The sequence below is a fragment of the Schistocerca americana genome, chromosome 5, assembly GCF_021461395.2.
Source record: "Schistocerca americana isolate TAMUIC-IGC-003095 chromosome 5, iqSchAmer2.1, whole genome shotgun sequence".
Taxonomy (NCBI): Eukaryota; Metazoa; Arthropoda; class Insecta; order Orthoptera; family Acrididae; genus Schistocerca; species Schistocerca americana.
The window spans coordinates 605,377,642-605,393,865 of NC_060123.1; the positions used below are offsets into that span (position 1 = coordinate 605,377,642).

Genomic DNA, 16,224 nt, shown 5'->3' on the forward strand with positions numbered 1-16,224 from the left:
TATGCCAAATCGCTGTTGAAGAGTGAGACAATCTGGACCAACAGTGCTTTGATTAACTTGTGGATAGTATGCCACGATGAACAGAAGCATGCATCAATGCAAGAGGACGCACTTCTGGGTATTAGAGGTACTGGTGTGTACAGCAATCTGGACAACCACCTCTGAAGGTCTCACTTTATGGTGGTACAACACACAATGTGTGGTTTTCATGAGCAATAAAAAGGGTGGAAATGATGTTTATGTTGATCTCTATTCCAATTTTCTGTACAGCTTCCCGAACTCTTGGAACCAAGGTGATACAAAACTTCTTTTGATGCTTGTACAATTGATAACTTCTCTACAATTCCTTCTGTGCTCCGCTATCCATTGTCTTTATCAGAGTTTCCCTTCTCTTCAGAGAACAGTTAGATTGCTATTTACCAATATCCATCACTCTGTGCAAGATAATGCAAATTTTGATAATGCAAATTCTCTACCAACACTTCAACAATATTACTTCTTGTCCATGTAATGTCTAAATGTTTTAGTTTACTAATCATTTCTTACCGTATCCATTCACAATTTCCTTGGAACTATCATAGTCTGGATATGTCTCACAAACTTTCATTACATCAGTCTGCCTATCATTGGACCACTACACATCCAGGAATTCCGTGGTACATTCCTTAAAATATTTGTACTTCTCTTGAGCACATGCCCCCCACCACCACATTTCAATCTTTTCCTTTTTAAGCTCACACAACCTGTTCTCAACATATTCTTTTCTGAGCTGTCAACTCTAACTTGCATCCCAATAACAGAAGTTGAATTTACTTCTACACTGAGATCAACAGTTATGCTGTCAGTGTTGTTACCACTCTGTACCTGCATTACTAAAGATGACCCCAATATATTTTTATACCCAATGCTCTCTTCTAAATCACCTGCTTCATTCTCATTTTCAGAAATGGTTTCTTTAATCTTTTCCACTTCTGCTTCATTCTTCCTACTATATTCCCTGAAAATCTGATCACAGTCACACTCTATTTAAGCTTTCTCTTGTTCATCGCCAACAGTTTGGGCTTCACTGCTTGTATCCAAGCATTCTACCTCTTCATTTCTGATACTCTCTGACTCATCTTGTTTTGTAAACATTAACTTCTTTACGTGTCTGATCTATCGGTTTACCTAGCTCCTTTTTCAACTTATTCATCATTCTGGTGATAGTTTCTATTTGCCACTTCACTGTTCCTTCAATTCTATCTGCCTTTCTTCCATTTTCTCATGTAATCTTCTTATCTGCCCACTCAGTCCTTCCTGCCCCTCTTTCATTTTTGCTATCAGCAATTCAAACATAATTTCTACTCCTCCCTTCTCATCTACTTCTCTTTTGACATTTGGCACCAATTTAATCGCTAATCCTTTTTCTACATTTTCTGTAACTCTTCCTGATCTATATCTACCCTTCGTTCACTTCGCCATGTTTGGAAACTAGCTACCCTTTCAGCCTCTATAATCATAATTTTGTATACTCAATGAATACAGACAGATCAAAACAAATTACTCTTTCTACTAAATTTCAGACTTCGATCGAAAAATTAACAGGTTCTGTCAGGACAGCACTAAAATTACACTGTCCTGTCACTACACAGTCGACATATGTTGCAATAGCAGATCAAAGGGTATCACAAAATGTAACTGTATTCTCCGAAACAGCACCTATCAGACCTTGACTGAGCTAGGACTGACCATGTTCCATTACTCGGACTGATCCGCCTCCCTTAAATTTACCGTGCCCAGAAATTTTCACTTAACTCGAACCAGAGTACTCTACTTTTCTTCATTCAGGCTGAACATTACATTCACACATGCAAGTAATTACCCATCAACTATAATATTATGAATGCCACCCATTAGCCCAAATCATACAGATTACCACTGATAAAATATTCTCCTAAATAAACTGAACAACTTGTGACATGTTTCTCTTTAATAATGCAATGGTAGATAATGTATGGCACACAAAATCCCTTGGCAGAGCACAATAATTCCTATGAGATCAAATGCAAAAAAATAAAACATGCAAATGCAGATAAAATCTACAAAATACATAAACAAAGAAGCATTGGCAATTAAAAGCAAATGAAAGGGAATAAAACCGTATAACTTTTACATCATTAGTATCAATAGCAATTGTTTGCAATAACACAGATTACGCCGTAAGTTAATGAGTTTGCAAAATTATTATAATTATTGAAAGAAATAATTTAATGGTTGAAGCCAAGTTTTAACTATTATTCTGTACATCATTACTGAACAGAAATCAAAACAGCACTGCAATATGACAGTTTACAATTATGCAAAATTAGTCACCATGACAAGTTACTCTTGCTTATGCATATTAAGTTTCTACATCACTGATCAGAACAACAAAGTTAGTGGTGTCTCTGAGTCAATGTTCCTTGGAAACAGTTTCCACACAGCTGATGCTGTCGACAAGTTGTCGACGTCCACCTTGTTAGTCCATGATCATTGACCGTGTAATCCAGTAACTGGCATTGTCTTGCTGAGCTCCTAGATTGGGGGTGCCTGTTAAAAATCTAACAGGAACACTCAACGTCTGCACAATTAATTCCAATTTGTGTATCTGCATGCAGCAATGAACATAACACACAGTTCTTTCCATTAATGCATGATGTAACCTAACCTCATATAGTTTATTGCAAACATAATCCACAGTTTTCAGATTTATAATTTATGGTCGTAGCGAAGTGCTTTTTGCAGTATATCCATCCACACTATGAAAAGATTAAGTCAATTGTTCTGTAAATCATTAGTCTGATGTTTAAACAGAACAATAAATACTGTAATTGTCTATGCAATCACTTCAATTATGTGGCAATCATCATGTCATCCATTCACAGGTAAAGTTCTCCATATCAATATATGACACAAAAATTTGTAATGTTTTCCGTTTCGTTCCACAGTCCACAGTATGCACTTAACAGTGCTATCTACAATTGAAAACAGTATCTTTATGGCGTGCACATAGCTTACCGGTCTGCAAATCAAAGTTTTATGTTTAATGAGTGAAAACACAGTTCCGGCAAATGGCCAACACGATGCATGAAGTCAATAGGTCTTTAATCACAGTACACACCAAGATCATAAATGAAGTACTGACCAAACACTGATATTTTTCACTGGCCACAAGCAAAATGTGTAGCAGTACATATGCACAGCACGACTATCACCTCCACTCTCTTCTTCTTCTCATTCCCGATGCTTTGTTGATGCCTTCTCTTTCGACCTCTCAATATGATTCTACATCACTCAAATACCTCACTCCACATAACACTTTCAAAAATTCTTATTACATCATTGTCTAATTTATACAAAATCACAATTTCATATTCTCTGCCCATAGAAAATGAATTCAAATAACATGCTAACAAATAAGAAAGTATACACCGCCAGAATAATTGAAAATGGCAACTACATTCATAACAACTGCAGTATGTAAACAGAAATATAATTACACCGAGAATTAAATTTACAAAGCTCATTCTGAAATAAGCTTTTCAAAGTATGATGCACATAAAACAGGAAAGAAGTAAAAGAAAAGACAGTAAAAAGGGGAAAAAATGTACATCATTCTGTAGTGGTATCTTCACAATTTGCAACACACACACACACACACACACACTTGATATGATTTTCACTGATCAGCCAGGTCCTTATGACCGCTTAGGTAATAGCCGGAATGTCCACCTTTGGCATGGATAACAGTGGCGACACGTCATGGCATGAAATGAACGAGGTCATGGTAGCTTGCTGGAGGGAGTTATCACCACATCTGCACACACAAGTCACCTAATTCCGGTAAATTCTGTTAAGAGGGGCAATGAGCTCTGACACCATGTCCAACCACATCCAGGATGCATTCAATGGGGTTCAGATCTGGCAAGTTGGGAACCAGCACATCATTTGGAACTCGCCACAATGTTCATTTAACCACTCCAACGCACTCCTGGCCTTGTAACATGGCGTGTTATGTTGCTGAAAGATGTCACTGCCATGGGAAACAAGATAATAATAATAATAATAATAATAATAATAATAATAGCTTTATTCAACATCGAATGGTACACTGCACGTGTACAAAGAAACAGTAATGATTAAAGTTATTTGTACAATACACAAGGCACATTCTTCTGAATACGTCATTAATTTACAACAAAATTACAATAAGATGTTTACTGATTTCTATTCACATAATTTCACAAAGCATTTGTTGTTTTTCATATAAGTATGGTACTATTCTAATGTGTAGAAAGGGTGTTTTACTAAAAATTTCTTAAGCTGATGTTTCAGTTTAATTGTAGGAAGAGCCATGACTGCACTTGGCAGTGCATTAGCTAATTTTATACCTGCGTACTGAGGCCCCTTTTCGTAAAGTGCTGTTCTGTGGCTGTGAATGTAAAATCTTTCTTTATTTCTAGTATTGTACTGGTGGAAATCTGAATAAGTGTTTGGGTGCAGTATTTTCACAAGCAATATGGCTTTTAGAATGTATGTGTTTATAACAGTTAACACCTCTGTTTTTGGAAACAAGTTGTAACAAGATTCCCTATATTTTGTTCCACAGATTATTCTCACACCCCTTTTTTGAAGAATGAGTAGATTATCTAGATTATCTTTGGTTGTTGCCCCCAAATTTCAATACCATAGTTCAAGTGAGAGGAGAAAAGAGCATGGTATGCAGTCTTTAGGACTACAGTGTCTCTACAGAACTTGCAAATAGTACTGATTGCAAATATATTTTTTGACAACTTAGTTTCTAGAGAGTCAATATGTGTGTCCCATTTCAGGTTGCTTTGGATTGTTAAGCCAAGGAATTTTACACTAGACTCTTTCTTTACCAATTCGTTGCCCATGTATAATTTAATTTCATTATTCAAACCACTTTTGTTAAACTCCATCAAACATGTTTTACTGGTGCTTACATTTAAGTGGCTTTCATTAAAAAACTGAACAACTTCTTTTGTCACATTATTACACTCGGCCTCTAGTTCAATACATGATTCCTTTTTACATACAATGGGTGTGTCATCAGCATACAGAACAATTTTGGAATTTATAGTACAGTATTTAATATCATTTACATAGATCAAGAACAGAAGGGGGGCCAACACCGAGCCCTGGGGCACGCCATATTTTACGCAAGTGATCTCTGATTTGTAGACACCACTTTCCGTTTTAAGTAGAACAAACTGTTTTCTACTACTCATATAACACTTTATTACGTCATAAGCAGCGCCTCTAATTCCCATGTTCCATAGCTTGTCTAACAGGATGTCAACGTTCACACAACGGCTTCTTCCAGGTCTAGGTATACACCTGCCACATATTCCTTGCTTTTGATACCCCGTAACACCTCTTCAATTAGTTGAGCAGCTGCAGTGCTAGTTGATTTACCTTTTAGGAATCATCATCAAGGGGTGTACCTGGCCTGCAACCAGTATACGATAATCTTTAGACATCATGGTGCCTTGCATGAGCTCTTATGTATCCATGGATACCCACATAAATGTTCCCCAGAGCATAATGGAGCTGCCACTAGCTTGTCTCCATCCTACAGTACACATGTCAAGGGACTGTTCCCCTAGAAGATGATGGATCCATGTCCTCCCATTGGAATTATCAGGATTCATCCACAGTGCCAACATCCAGTGCCCATGGTCATGTGCCCATTTCAGTTGTAGTTGCCGATCTCATGGTGTTAACATTGTCACATGCATGGGTCACTGGCTGCAGAGGCCCACTGTTAGGAGCATTTAGTGCACAGTGTGTTCAGACATACTTTTACTCTGCCCAGCCATTAAGGCCTGATGTTAGTTACGCCTGTTACGCCTGTTTTACCGGTCTGCCCAGCCTACGACATCCAACATCTGCAATGAGTGGTGGCCGCCCAACCCCATGACATCTGAAAATGGTTTCACCATGTGTTGGCGACATTTTCCACAGCACTCCTGTCACCTGACAAGCCGTGCAGTTTCCGAAATGCCTCTGCCAATTTTCCGGGCCATCAAAACCTGTCCTCGGTCAAACTCAGACAGATTGCATGTCTCCCACAATCTACATACGGACAACACACTCACTGATACTACATGTAATGTGGGTGTGTCTGACTAGCAATCAATCCTCGCCAGGTGCTGCTGCTGCCGCTTGGATGGGTTTATATCAATAATAGGGTGATGGTCATAATTTTATGGCTGATCAGTGCGAGTCTGAGGAATGGGCAGGTCAGTCCATTTGCTGAATATCCACTCATTCCAAGAGCTTCTCCATCTGTGCTGTTCAATGCAATGGCACAGTTTCACCCATAAAAAAGAAGTCAGGGTCGAACACACCCCTGAAAAGGTGCACTTCAGGAAGAAGTACAGTGTCACAATAATTCTGAAAGCAACATTATGCTTCCCCGCACCATAATACGCAAAACACCAAAACAATCATGTTCGACAATGCCATACGTACCCCATATGGTGAGAAGTGTGAACACATAATGAACCAAGGAACATTGTTGAACATGATCATTTTGGTAGCCAAAGTGCTATGATGTGGAGAGCCACAATGTTGCAAGGGTGTACTGACCCCCAAATCTAAGAACACAGAACACTCACTGTTCAATATTATTATGACACTGTACTTCTTCCTCGTATGCCTCTTTTCAGAGGTGCTTTTGGCAATTACTCCACTTTTCCAGATGACAGTGCGCAACTACATTCGAACAGTGCATGTGGAAGAGCTCTTGGAATGAGAAAATGTTCAGCAAATGGAGTGCCTATTTCCTGACTTAAATCCCTCTGATCACATGTGGGATGCGTTGGAGGCACATACTGCAGCACGTCCAAATGCACGAGCGATGATTCAGCAGTTATCAATTTCATTGATGGAGGAATGAAACACTCTGCCACAAGAATGCTTTACCAACTTTCTGGCCAACAAGAAAGCACATTATGTAGCAGTCTTGCTGTCATGGTAATCACACACCATATTAAGAATCATATTCTGCCTTTCGTAATGTCCAGGGAACCACACGAATCAAAGTAGCACTACATTGCCTACATGTTTCTGTTGTGTTTCCAGTTGTCATTTTCACTATTCTGTAATCTCAGTGATTATTTGCGTAAATTTAAAGTAGCACTACATTGCCTACATGTTTCTTAGTTCCCCATGTAAATTGTTTGTATTCTCTGTATGTGAAGCTACTATATTCATCAATGAACAATTTTGTGTACATTTTTTTAAATGGCAGTCCATTGCCTTTTTTTTTTCTCCAAACTACATATTTGTTAAGAAAAATGACTTGTCCTATATCATGTGTACTTTGTACAATATGTGATCCACAGGATAAATAAATAAATAAATACAATACAATACAACCACACGAATCATGGTGACTTCAGAGTAATTATTGTCTTTGCGTAAAAGTGCCAAATCTGTTTGAGTAAAAGTGTCAAATCTGTTCATCTCATATTTCTTTCAGTTACCTTCCGTACTGTACTGTACTGCAGCAGTTCTTTCATGTATGGTCCAAGTTTCATTGAGCTATGTTATTTGGCAGTGACACACCATCCGAAAGCTACTTTTGTCCTTAAGTTTCGCACACCAATGTACACCTATGTTGCGAGCAAACTAAGTTCCTATATAAGCAAACCTAATGCTTTTGTTTATTGGTGGATGCAACATTTGCTGCCATTCAGATGAAATAATCATTGAATTTGATATCCAATGATTTAAATGTGTCACCACTCCTGACACACCTATTTTCAGGGAGCTCAGTTTCACTTGAATAGCTGTTTTCTTTGTTTAATAATGTTCCTAACTGCTTTTCCCTTATTCTTGGAGTGTTTTATGTTTAAAGCATAGTGCTTTTTTAATAACTGATTGAAGGATCTTACAATACTTATAACAATAGAGTTTGTGATTACAGCTTGTTCTCTGAATTAGGTAGAATCTTCTTTTCCTAGCATGAGATACTTTTAATCCCATGAGTTATCTGGCTTTTCACCTTGATTATGTTCAATTTTAGAGGAAAACGTGACTAAAAGTGATTAAATGAAATGTTTGAGGAAGAATTAAGTTTTCCATCTATTTTATCTGCTTTATAAATTTTTCACAAGCATTCTTCCCATAATTTCTCTCTAAACCGAGTGGGTGTTTATGATTCTATGAAATAATACTTTTTTTTCTGCGAACTTTACATAAATGGTTAGCTTATTTTATTAACATTTTACAATCAGGTCCAGATCAGCCATTGACTATCTGAACCACTGACTGTCTAATACTTCAAACTATGTACCAGTACTCATGACATTTTACAAGGAAAACCATATGTTATCCATATGTCAGTAGAGCTGAAGCTTCAGAACTTCAACGAAAATTGTTTTAAGTGGTATTTATGTTCCATATTCAAAATATTTGACACATTATGTGACTGCCTAATAACAATACTCTTTTACTTTAGTTCTGAATATTTGGAAAATTACTATTTCCCTTAAAAAGGGATGCACTGTCTCTACAAAAGTTATTTTTTATTTCTAGTACTCTGGTTCTTCATTTTATATTTCATTCAAATTCCTATTGTTGTTAACAACACACATCACTAGGGAGTGCCAAATAAGTGTAAAAATACAAAGATTCCTGAAGAGGCTTTTGTAAGATGTGCAGTTATCAACGTTACATAATACTTTCAGTGCACATTTGTGTAAAACAAACATTTCTTGCTTTCTTGTATGTCTGGATGAACAGACATTGTTGATGATAGCCATCCAAAATTACTTAAAAATAAATGCACTGAATATGTGACTGACTTTGCTCCATCTATATTAGATATAGATGTACTACCTATTGATGATATATGAAAATTTGTGCAGGATCAGAACTCAAACCCAGATTTCCCGCCTATAGTGAGCAGTCGTCTTAACCATTAGGCTACCCATGCATGCTGCCCACAACGAACCAAACTTCTGTATGTCACACATCTACATCCTTAGACCATGGCTGCCTACATTCATCACTGAATACTCGCAATTTTACTTTGTGTTCCCACACTTACCTTGAGGATGAGACTAATGAGGAATGGTGCAACAGCTGCAAGCATTTAGTGGTAAATGTAGACTATGGTATAAAAATGTAAACAGTGTGACATATGGGAGTTTGGGTTGGTCCTGGAAATGTAAATGAATAGCCTAAAGGTTAAGGTGACCACTCACAATAAGAGGGAAATATGGGTCCAAGTCGCAATCTGGCCCAAATTTTCATGCCACCAATAGATAGTACATTAATACCTAAAATAGCTGAAGCCAAGTTATTTGCTTTCAGCAACTTTATTTCAAAGTAATTTTGGGTGGTTGACTAGCATCAACAATGTCTGTTCATCCAAACATGCAAGTAAATACTACACACTGGGGTGGGCGAGAGATGATAACATCATAGGTCTCGATTCCTCATTGTCTCTTTCTCACTGGTGTGGGAGTGGATGACCAAGGTCTAGTTGTGACATATGGAAGTTTGGGTCAGTCAGAGATGCATGTGTGGATAGCCTAACGGTTAAAGCAACAGCTCATGAAAGGCAAGAAATATAGGTTCGAGTCATACTGTCACGAACTGCTAGTACAATCAAATAACGGAAAATCCAGGTTAGAATACAAACAATGTAGGGAAAAGATAGCTTGCTACTTACTGTAAAAAACAGTTTTCACCCTCTCTGTCCTGTCAACTTCTCCCTATCCTTGTCTCCCACCATCTTCATGTGCCTACCTCTGCCACTGCACCCACACACCTTTCCCTGCTCCTCCCCTTTTTTGTGCTGTGATCCCACCCCCCTTCTTCCCTCTCCATCTCCCTACCCCAAAGCCTCCTGATGCCCTGCTGTGTCCGTTGGCAGTCCAGTTGCAGTTTGTGCTGCCGGAGATGGTGGTCATGTGTGTGTGGACTTAGCTACAGTGAGGTGCCATCTCAGTTTGTTATTCATCTGGATGACTAGAAATTTTACAGTGAGTTTTATTTAGTATATAGCTGATCTCTATCTCAGGTATTTGTATGTCTGCTCACTTAGTTCTACATGTAATGAGTAAAGCAGTACTATGAATAGAAAACATGAATGTGGTAACTTGAATTTAAGGACAAATATGATTGTATTCTATGAGAAAAATGACATACTCACAGAAGAGATTGACAGGAATAAATAGATTTTATAGCCAGTTAATGCTGTTTGACAATGTCACCCTCTTCAAAGGCAGATACAAGAAAATATTCTGACACCATACGGCAATGCAGTTAGAGGATGTGGAATCTACACTACCATATAACTAACTGTTTGCTTTTTATAAAACATTTTCCATTTATTACATATAATTTAGCAAAGATAGCTTACCAAACCCACCACCTTCTCCAAACAGTTGTTGGCGGGCTTCGTCTGAATCTTTGTGTAAAATTGTGCCTTCAGTTCTGAATATAATGAAGGTTGCTCCTGTAGAAGGAAGTACAACATAGCGGCCTTCTTTGTAGCTGTATTCCACAAGGTCTGTCACAATTTGTGCATGATTTGATGTTAGAACACGGGTCACCTCATCTTTGAGTTCCTGGTAAGAAAAATAAGTTGATACAATAAATGAGAAACAGACATGGTGGAACACAATACACTCTGTGCAATTGAATCTCAGCTATCTACTATTTTGGAGAGACAGCAATGTGACAGTTTGGAATAGCACTCAGCTGTGATGCCATCAGACACCGTAATGTATTGCAGAATGGGCAAGTGTGAAATATCAGAGCACTTTGTAACAGCCAGACTTCACAATAATTCTTTGGTATTCCACTCTTGAACAACGTGTGGCAAAAATGAATACTTATGTCTTTCAGTGCAAGAACTGATTTCCCGTACTTTATTATGATGACCATTTCTCCCTATGTAGGTTGGTATCAACAAAATATTTTCGCATTTGGAGAAGAAAGTTGATTCCACCCAAAATCTTGTCTCATCTCCATTACACTCTTTCCCCATTTCTCAATAATACAAAATAAGCTGCCCTTCTTTGAATTTTCTTGAAGTACTCCATTAATCCTATATAGTATGTATTCCACAATGCACAACAGTACTCCAAAACAGGATGGACAAGCATAGTGTAGGCAGTCTCTTTAGCAGGTCTGTTGCATCTTCTAAGTATTCTGCCAATAAAATGCAGTCTTTGGTTTGGCTTCCCCATAACATTTTCTATGTGCTCTTTCCAGTTTAAGTTGTTCGTAATTGTAATTTCTAGGTATTTAGTTGAATTTATGGCCTTCAGATTTGACTGATTTAACATGTAACCAAAGTTTAACAGATTCCTTTTAGCACTAATATGGATGACCTCATACTGTTTGTTATTTAGCGTCAATTGTCAATTTTTGCACCATCCAGGTACCTTATCTAAATCATTTTGCAATTCGTTTTGATCATCTGATAACTTTACCAGATGATAAACGAGAGCATCATCTGCAAACAACATAAGACAGCTGCTTATATTGTCTCCTAAATCATTTATATAGGTAAGGAACAACAGAGAGCCTAGAACACTACCTTGGGGAACACCAGGAATCACTTCTGTGTTACTCGATGACCTTCCTTCCATTGCTATGAACTGTGACCTTTCTGGAAAGAAATCATGAATCCAGTTGCATAACTGAGATGGTATTCCATAGGCACACAATTTGATTAGAAGCTGCTTGTGAGGTATGGAGTCAAAAACCTTCTGAAAAGCTAGAAACAGGGAACCAATTTGAAATCCTTTATAAAAAGCACTCAACACTTTGTGTGAGCAAAGAGCCAGTTGTGTTTCACAACAACAATGTTTTCTAAATCCCTGTTGACTATGTGCCAATAGATCGTCCTCTTCAAGGTAATTCATAATGTTCAGGCACAATATATGTTCTAAAATCCTCCTGCATATCAAAGTTAATGATAAGGGCTAGTAATCTGGTGGATTACTCCTATTGCCTTGCTTGAATATTGGTGTGACATATGCAACTTCCCAGTCTTTGGGTATGGATTTTTCATTGAGTGAGCATTTGTATATGACTATTAAGTACAGAGCTATTGCTTCAGCATACTATGAAAGGAACCTAATTGGCACACCATCTGGACTAGAAGACTTGCTTTTATTAAATGATTTAAGTTGCTTTGCCACTCTGAGCATATCTACTTCTAACTTACTGATGTTGGCTGCCATTCTTGATTAAAATTGTGGAATATTTGCTTCGTCTTTTGGGTGAAGGAATTTCGAAAGGCTGTGTTTAGCAACTCTGCTGTAACAGCAATGTCATCGATAATATTCCCATTATTATCATGCAGAGAAGGCACTGACTGCAGGCAGATCATCACAAATGACAAATGAATTTGTGGGTTCAGCCACTGACATAATTTTGCAATGTGGCATTCTATCGTTAGCATGTTATAGCACAAAGCAGAGTTTCCACAGCCAACTATGTGACAGGAACCTAGCTCCTAACACAACATCCCTCACTGAAACGAGTAGATATGCTACCAGCTCAGCCATTAGCACCATTCCATCAGCTCTGTAAATTCAACTGGCACAGTCTCCATTTCAGTCATCAATTGAATGAGCAGCTAAGCTATTACAGCTAGATCAAGCAGCATCACCAGCTACATGAGGCCTCTAGACTATCAGCCATCACCTGACCCTCACAGTTCTGGGCTATGAAATGGATCCAACGAGGTGCGCTCACCGAAAGGGTGCCATCACCTGACATTCTGACTAGTCTCTGAGGGTCCTGGTTTTAACTTCACGCATCTGCAGTTTTCGGTCAATCATCTTGGGCTGTGTGCAGTGTACACTGGCTCAACTGCACAGCCTCACTGCATCAGGTATGGCACCACCATTGTTAACCATTATTATGCTGCCATAGCATCCCACTATATCAACAGCTGCTACTAGCCGCTATGGTCAGCACCTAGTCTGCAGAAAAGAATGGTGTTGTTGAGTAAGCATTCTCGATTCTGGACCCATTTTCAGTACCAGAGAACACATCCCACAGCTTCCCACACATTCGCAATGCGGTCTCTAGAGAGGCCACACAGTGCTCCCAGTGAATATAAACACAGGAAAATGTTGTTTAGATAGCTTCCTGGATGGCAGGAAGCATACATTTTTGTTGGACAAGAGAACGCAGGTATCCATGACAAATTTGGTCCCCATGGGGAAAAGACAGTTGGGCCCACCACAATATAGATTGAGTGGAGTGGGTGAAAATGATGTGTGTTTGCTGGTTCACCAGTACTGAGGTTTTGAGTTGGGCAAAAAAAATTCTGGGGTTCAATGGAAGTTATGCCTAAAGTAGGCAATGGTTACTGCTCGATCTTAGGGTTACATTTCTTGCTTGAACACCATATAAAATTGACCTTGATCAGTACATGGTAGAACTTAATGGGACATCACTCAATCTGGGGTAAACCACTGACAGTGCCATGCCATCGCGAGATACATCCCTGGCGCAATGTTTGTGTGCTAATGTACTGCAATGTACCAGAAAACTGCTGTGGGTCACTGTAGGAACCAATCTGCCAGTAAAAGTATTGTATTGACTGATTTTTTTATTGGTCCAGTTATATCATACAGCACAAATTGTACAATTGATATTGGACAAGTCAATGAAAAGTTGAAGTAATACATACCCTTAGCAAATAGTAGCAAATTAAAATTAGGTACATATTCTTACAATTTAACTTTTAAGTAACTTTTTTTGTTATATATTCAGAAATTCTTTTATGGAACAGGAACAATGCTTTGTTAGAAATGCCTTCAGTTCAGTTTTAAATTTTGGATACATAGCGATTTTTATTTCCTCTGGTATCTTATTGTGTATTATTACACCAATGTTAATTATGCTTCTCTGTTATGATGTAGTTCTGTGATATTATTGGTGAATGATTTCCCTCTGATACAACAGTTGTGTACATTTTTGTTTTGTAGTAGTTTGCCTGTTTTCAAGAGGTAGATTCTAGTGAGCAAGATAGTTTCATAGATGAACAAGCTGGGAACATTCAGAACACCAAACTCAGTAAAATGAGATTTACAGGACTCCATCTCTTTAAATCCACAAACTATTCTTAGAGCTCTTTTTTGCATTCTAAACACCTTCATGTTATGTATTTAGAGTCCCCAGAATGTATGTAGTGGATCCAGTAGAAGAAATTAATAAAAAATACATTAAGCATGATGTTTCAAATACAGAAGTGTTGTTCACATACAGCACTTAGATGGTGAACAGGTAGCTCCTGTCAGGTTAGATAATTTTGGGACCATAGACATTAATAAAAAAATACATTAAGCATGATGTTTCAAATACAGAAGTGTTGTTCACATACAGCACTCAGATGGTGAACAGGTAGCTCCTGTCAGGTTAGATAATTTTTGGACCATAGACATGGTCCCCAATTCTGAGATCTTTCAGGAGGATCACTTAGACAGAACAAATTCAGGTCCTAAGCTTAAGTAAGCTGTCAGTTTATGGAAGAAGGTAGTGGACTTGGAAGGAGCACAGAAAATAGTGACAGAGCAGTTATTGCTAGATGATGAGGATCTTTTTAATCCTCGTGGGTCATTGCCAGTGACCCCAGTGAGAGAGTTCCAACTGGCAATGAACTGACTGTGTATAATAAACTGTACAGTAAACCACATCACCTGGAACCAGTGACAGAACAACTTATCAAACAACACCCACAAGCAGGTATTATTGAGGAAAGTACCAGTCCCTGGGGAGTGCCAGTGATAATCATCCCAAGTGTAGATGGAACAGAACCACAGGAGAGGAGGAGGGGAGGGGGGGGGGGGGGGGGGGGAGTCACTTGCCCTCTCCTGGAATCTAGGCATGGGCTTTTTATTCTTTCCAAAATTCCCTAAAATTTCTATCATCTTCGATGTTACTAATTCGCAGATTAACATTTCCTGGCACAATGGGAAGTACCATGACTTTAGCTATGACTATATGTATGGGATTTCTGCTGGTGCGGTACCAGTTTCGGCACTATTTTGCAGTCACAATGGATGCAATTTTTTACAGCAAAGTGGTTAAATAGTGTTTTCAATCTTCTCTTTGCCTCTCCCTTGCACAGCCCATACTGAGGAGCAAGAAGGGACCAGTCCAACTCCTGTTGTGCAGGTTCCTAGCACAACATAAACACAGCAGCAGCACAAACCGATCCATCATCCATCATCAGCTTCTTCAAGAACACCCCCTCTCCTCGGGTTGTCCAGTGGAATCGCAGTAATAGTTTATTGTTCATCAATGGACAAAGAAGACCCATGATGGGCTTGCAAATCCTATATTCAGTTTTTCACAGAACTACTGCAGTAGGATCTGAAGAACACAGTTGCTTGTGCTTTACATATAGGTCCAAATGCTTCAATCAAAACAGAAAATCCTATTTATACACTAGAAGAAAAAGAAAAAATGTACAATTTCAAGGTTGAAAAGATATCCTCATGAGGAACTGAAGCCTCCTTCATCCTACAGGGTATAACACAGCACTATTTGCAGTCACAGAGCTACCAATTGTGCTATTCAATTGGTATGACTGCACAATTGTCTGACAACCTGGAGATGTAAAGATTTACTTGGTTCAATCCTAGACTGTTAAAAAAGTCAATTCTGCTGGCCAATTTGAGATTTGGTTTTGGAAGATATCTCATGTTGAAATAATCAGTTATAGGCCCTAGTCTACACTTTACCTCACCAAGCCAAAAAATGTAGTTTTATACACACTTTTTGTTCAATTTTAGTTATGCCAGTCAATACAAAAAATGCGAAGCATGACAGTGATGAAATAAGTCCCCCAGTGTGATGAGATTTGTTTTGTAAGCTGAGAGAATGAAGTAGATGATACAAAATCTGTCTTCTTTCAAAGTTTACACCTGTTACCCCACTTTGAGAAGTATTAATGTTGTCTATTTTTGTTAACATTCAACAGGATTTTCTCTATTGTTCTCGCTTTTTTCTGTTTCAGGTGTTTAATTTTCATTTCCATCATGGACCTACAAATATATTTTAGTGCAAAATATGTTCAAAAAGAGTTATACGAGGTATTCTGTGTATTAACTGTAATTACTGGTACCACGAAAAATGCGTCAAAGTTAACCTGAAATACTTTAACAGTGAAGAACAGTGGACATGCCGCCAGTG

The 16,224-nt window shown here is 38.3% G+C and overlaps 1 protein-coding gene across 1 annotated transcript in view; it reads right to left on the reverse strand.

The window, feature by feature from the left end:
* The window catches only part of LOC124616581 (dynein intermediate chain 2, ciliary-like), a 405,599-nt gene that overhangs the window by 343,868 nt on the left and 45,507 nt on the right, over positions 1-16,224 (reverse strand). The window contains exon 4 of the mRNA XM_047144902.1: positions 10,421-10,628. Coding sequence (XP_047000858.1) covers positions 10,421-10,628 — 208 coding nt within the window. The remainder of the gene's footprint in view (positions 1-10,420; positions 10,629-16,224) is intronic.